The 4,947-nt window shown below is 49.0% G+C and overlaps 1 protein-coding gene across 1 annotated transcript in view; it reads right to left on the bottom strand.

Moving 5' to 3' along the window:
* Positions 1–1,559: 1,559 nt before the first annotated feature.
* The window catches only part of IRF2BP2 (interferon regulatory factor 2 binding protein 2), an 11,674-nt gene continuing 8,286 nt past the window's right edge, over positions 1,560–4,947 (bottom strand). Inside the window, exons 2-3 of the mRNA XM_014950489.1 lie at positions 4,711–4,946; positions 1,560–4,430 (exon numbers count right to left, since the gene is read on the bottom strand). Coding sequence (XP_014805975.1) covers positions 3,709–4,430; positions 4,711–4,946 — 958 coding nt within the window. The 3' untranslated portion in view covers positions 1,560–3,708. The remainder of the gene's footprint in view (positions 4,431–4,710; position 4,947) is intronic.

Genomic DNA, 4,947 nt, shown 5'->3' with positions numbered 1-4,947 from the left:
AGGGTGAGCAGGTGGCTGGATATCCCTGGAGCAGCATCCCATCCCATCCCACCAAAAGCAGCGGCCCCACCAGCAGGACGGACGAGCAGGGCTTGGCCCAGGCGCAGGAGGAAAGGATCCAGGGTCTCTGTTGACATAACAAGCCACTAGAGAGCACTCTCAAATGTATTTATACCCTTTGCCTAAGTGCTGGTTCATAAAAACACGCGGTTGCCATGGCCTGGTTTACAGCACATCTAAAAAGAGAGCTCCCAAACATACCAGGTTTTCTGAGGCCACCACAAAGGCGGTCAAAGCCTCCCTTGTGCAGCGCCTTTCCCACCCCCCCGGGACCCAGGCACAGGGCAGCACCCGTCGGCTCCACGCACCCCCTCTTGCCCTGCACTGCTGCCCATTCACAAATAAGTGTCAGAAACAGTATTTAAAAAAAAAATAATGAAAAACCAATATTGCACTTGGGCAACTATAGCTTTTTGTAGTTTTGTTTTATCTATAAAAAAGTGCAAGAAGTATTTAATACTCCTAGTTTCCTCATACTTAGTGTCAGAAGTTTAAAAAAAAAAAAAAAAAAAGTAAAAATGCCAACAGGTTAGTTCAGCAGCTATCAACAAAAGCACTGTGCAGGTGATCCGACAGGAAAAAATATCTTGGAAAAAAAAAGTGATGGAAGTTTGGGGGAAAAAAAATAATCACACATTCTTCATTAAAACACTTTTAATACTACACAAATTACAGTATCACCTTTTAAAAAGTTTAAAAAGGAATATTAACAGTAGCACTGTTTCAGCTAAAGCACTTCAAAGTAACAAAAAAAAAAAAAAAAAGAAAAAGAAAAAGAAAAAAGCTTGTAGCCCAGGAAGCAGTAAATAAAGGAAGAATCCACCAGAGCATCATTGTAACTCAGTAAAACAACAAAAAGGAAAAAAGCAACATTGAATGTGAGAAAAATGAGCTATACATGAACACCCTCAGATTTTAACTTTTTCCCTTTTTTTTTCCCTTTTTTTTGGTTTCCTTTTGTAGTTCTACAGTTTTACGGTGCAGATTAGACTTGGCCGGGGTCTGGGGGCTGAACGTCAGCCGCGCGAGCGTAGCTACTGCCAGCCATTTCTTTTCCAGCTACGTTGTTCCCGGGCCACCGCCTGGCATCACCGGCCGGGGAGTTTCCATCCTCTCCAGGAGGCAGCCGGCCGGGAGGAGGAGGAAGGTGCCCCTCTGCCCAGTCACACCAAGGTCCCTCGGCCCCAAAACAAGGACAGGCTTTGTCAGGAGCAGATCTCGCCCTCGGCAGACTCAGAGCTGGGCCACCTGATAACACAAAACGGGGGGGGCCTTTTTAGGGAGGCTTTGGGGTTTCGGTTTTGCTTCCTTTTTTAAGAGTAGGGATACCACCTTAATCAAAAACATGAGCTTCATTCCATGCGAGGTATGCCAAGCAACTTTGAAGAACTTGTTACCATCTATCAGCTCAAAATCCATTTTTTTTTAATAAAGTGCCTAAATACACATTTACACAGATCATAGTGGTTCCAAAGAATCCTTTACAGTTGTTTTTTTTATATATAGGTATATATATAAGTATATATATATAATGTGCGTTTTCTTCAAATTGGCTAAATGTGTTTACATAAGACACCAATCTTGACTATAGGTATAAGTTTTAAAGCGTAATATTGACTCAATGAATTTGTTTATCATGCAAGTCTTATCTAATATTACATTGACCTGTAATATGGAACACAATGTAGTGGGTGTGCTCATAAAACACTTCATAAAAAATTACTGTGCATGTGCAGTTCTGATTTTCAAATACTAATAATGACCGTTTCTTTTTTTTAAAAAAAAAAAAAGAAAAAAAGAAAAAAAAAGTAGTCTTCCAAAAAAGATCTACTCTGCATTAAATTGCAGTCTGAACATTATCACAATAAGAACAGTTGACGAAAAAGCACCCAAAATTCTTCAAATTATAGTCGGCTGAACAGATTTTTCCTCCTCCTCCTCCTCTTCCGATACTCAAAGTGTTTATTAGCCCATCCCCAGGAAGGGACGACCTCGCCACCCTTTTGCTCAGAAACAACCGCTTTATAACCGAGTTATAAACACCTCGACAGAAGGGCTCGTACAGCTGCAGCGTTGCCAACGAACTATAAACAGCACAAAAACATCACTGTAAGACTCGAACTATTTCTAGTAACCAATGATTTATTGATTTTAGAAGTCTGCTTGGTGATGCAGAAGCGTGATCAAAAGAAGTGGCTTTACAAAAGAGTTCTCCAAAGTAGCTTAAAAGGCAGGGCCAGGGCCATTATGTGCAGCCCTAATTGCTTTCATTTCAACCAGTTTATATTTTCATTTTCAAAGAATAGCAGTAGGTTTGTTTCAAGCACACGTAATAAGGAAATTACAGGTTTCCTCCACCCACATTTGGGCTGTCACTGATATGCCCGCGGGCAATCTGGCAGAGCCTCAGTCACCGCTGTCACCGTACCACACCGTACCTGCCACTACTTGGAAACACCGGGTCAGTGATAGTAACAATAGCAACAGCACTAGAGGTGACTGATAAGCAAACTCAAAGTCCACCTGCACTATCTGAAAATTAGAGTAAAATTTATAACGAAAAAAAAAAAAAATTAACTCAGTCTCTCCCCCACCTCCCCAGCTTTGTCTAAAAACACAAAAGCCCCAGAAGTGACACTAAAGACCTTCAGAGATGGCAGTGCTACGTTGGCGCCTTCGCCAATCGTATAATTAAGTTCGTTATCAAAACTCCACGTTATGGTATGCAATTGGTGAATAAATGCAGTCTTGTAATCTTACAACTGATCACGTGAACTGCGGTCAACTTCGCCTTAAAAAAAAAAAAAAAAAGAAAAATAACAAACCCAAACCAAAACCAAACAAACCCAGAAATCCCTAACTCAACAGCGCCTCTCGGACACCTCTCCACATCCTACTCTGAAGGCAACTTCCCTTGAGAAACACAGAGGAATTTGGGACGGGATCTGGCAGATCTGCCATGGCAACCCGAGCCGCGCATTCCCGGGAGAAAGCCCTCCTGCTCCCTAAGCTGGCCTAGGGATGGCAACGGGCATCCCCGCCTTGGCTAGCCACTCTTCTCCCCAACCGCCTCAGACCAAGCCTGCATGCGACAAGCTCTACAGGACAGGGGCCAGGAATAAGGAATCACAGACAGTAAGGCAATCTTTACAATGTCAGAAAGTGTATTTGGCATTTAAAAAAAAAAAAAAGAAAGAAAGAAAATGAAAAAAAAAAAATGAAACAAGTGCATACAAATACAGCTAGAAGCATTTCTGGTTTGCCAAGTGCTCTCTAAAAAAAGCAGCGCAAGTCACAGCCTACATTGAACAGTAACTGTCACCAGGGAAGCACAACAAATAGTTGCTATAACAAAAGGGAAAAAAGGAAAAAGAAAAAAAAAACCCAACTAAACCAAAAAAACAAAACAAAACAAAAAAGGAGAAGAATTAGAAGAAATGCCTTTATAATAAGTACATACCTTTTGTCTTCAAAAAATATAGAAACACAATGTATTCAAAAAAATCAAAATTATACAGCCATGTTTATGAAGTCTACATTTCCCTTGTCTTGGAGATATATATATATTTATATATATATATTTATAGATATATACAGAATTGGAGCAGTTTGAGTTCAAGGTGACGTTGGGCGGCGAGAGCGGGCGAGTCACGAGTCCCTCTCCTTTTTCACTTTCACATCTCCGGCCAGGATGGTGGCGATCTCCCCCTGCATGAAGGCCCAGGGGACGTTGGAGCCCACCAGGGGACACTTCTCCCCGCTGGGACAATACACCTCGCCGCTGGCTCCCTGCTGCTTGATGCTCTGCCGGGAGCAGGGGAAGCAGAACTTGTGGGAGGGGACGGAGGGGCACTGCACGAAGTGGGTGTCTTCCAGGCGCTCGTGGCAGAGGGTACAACACAAGGGGACGCTGGCGGCGAGGGACGAGTCCGGCAGGCTGGCGGGATGGACGGGCTCCAGCCCGCCCGCCGCCGCCGTGGCCCCCTGGCCCGGCACCTCCCTGCCGCCGGGGCCCAGCCTTCTTTGGTTCATGGCGGAGGGCGAGGGGGGGCTGCTGCTGTTCCTCCGCGTGGTGGAGTGGACCTGGTTGGCGTCTTTGGAGGCGTGGTTGCCCCCGGCATTGTCCGCCACCAAAATGAGGGCGGCCATGGGGGACTGGCCGTTCTGGGCCGCCTCGGGCGGCGTGGTCCGGTTGGAGTGGGGCGAGGCGGTGGGCGGCGGGGGCGACATGAAAGGGGTGGCCGTCAGCGGCAGCTTCATCCCTTCCGACGAGGTGGGCAGCCAGGGCTGCGCCTCCCCGTTGATCTTCGGGGGTCCCGCCTCGCCCTCCGGCTCGGGGGAAGGCTTCCTCTTCCGGGCGGCCCGGGCCCCTGCGGAAGCAAAAGAGGGGGGGAAGGGGGAAAAGAGGAGGAGGAGGAAGGTGAGAAGGCAGCCCAGTCGCAACGCGCCGCCGAGCACAGGGGTCACCGCCGCGCAATCGCAGAAACGGGTGGCCGCCGCCGCCGCCACCCCCCGGGCACCCGGCCACCCAGGCCGTCGGGCCACCGCCTCGACGCCTCCCGGGATCCCCCGCCCCGCACGCCGGGAGAGGCGCCCCCCGCCCTGCCCTCCCCTCCCCTGCCCGCTGCCCCCTGGCCCCCGCCGCCTCACCTGGCTTGGCCACGGCGCCGTTGGTCTCGTAGCCCAGCAGCCTGCCGCCCGCCATGCCCGGCTCCTTCTTGAACTTGCTGTCGAAGGGCGGCACGGCGTGGCCGCCGTGCTGGTGCAGGGCCAGCAGCGTGTCCCGCACCGTCTTGGGCTTGGTCAGCCATTCCTGCTCGCTGCCCGGCCGGCCCTTGCCCTCGGCGGCCAGCTCCGCCGCCGTCGCCGCCGGCAGGCTCTCGGCCG

This window comes from Calidris pugnax, unplaced genomic scaffold (genome assembly GCF_001431845.1).
Source record: "Calidris pugnax isolate Ruff unplaced genomic scaffold, ASM143184v1 scaffold24, whole genome shotgun sequence".
Taxonomy (NCBI): Eukaryota; Metazoa; Chordata; class Aves; order Charadriiformes; family Scolopacidae; genus Calidris; species Calidris pugnax.
The sequence above is the reverse complement of the archived record's forward strand: the minus strand, read 5'-3'. Positions and strand labels throughout refer to the sequence as shown.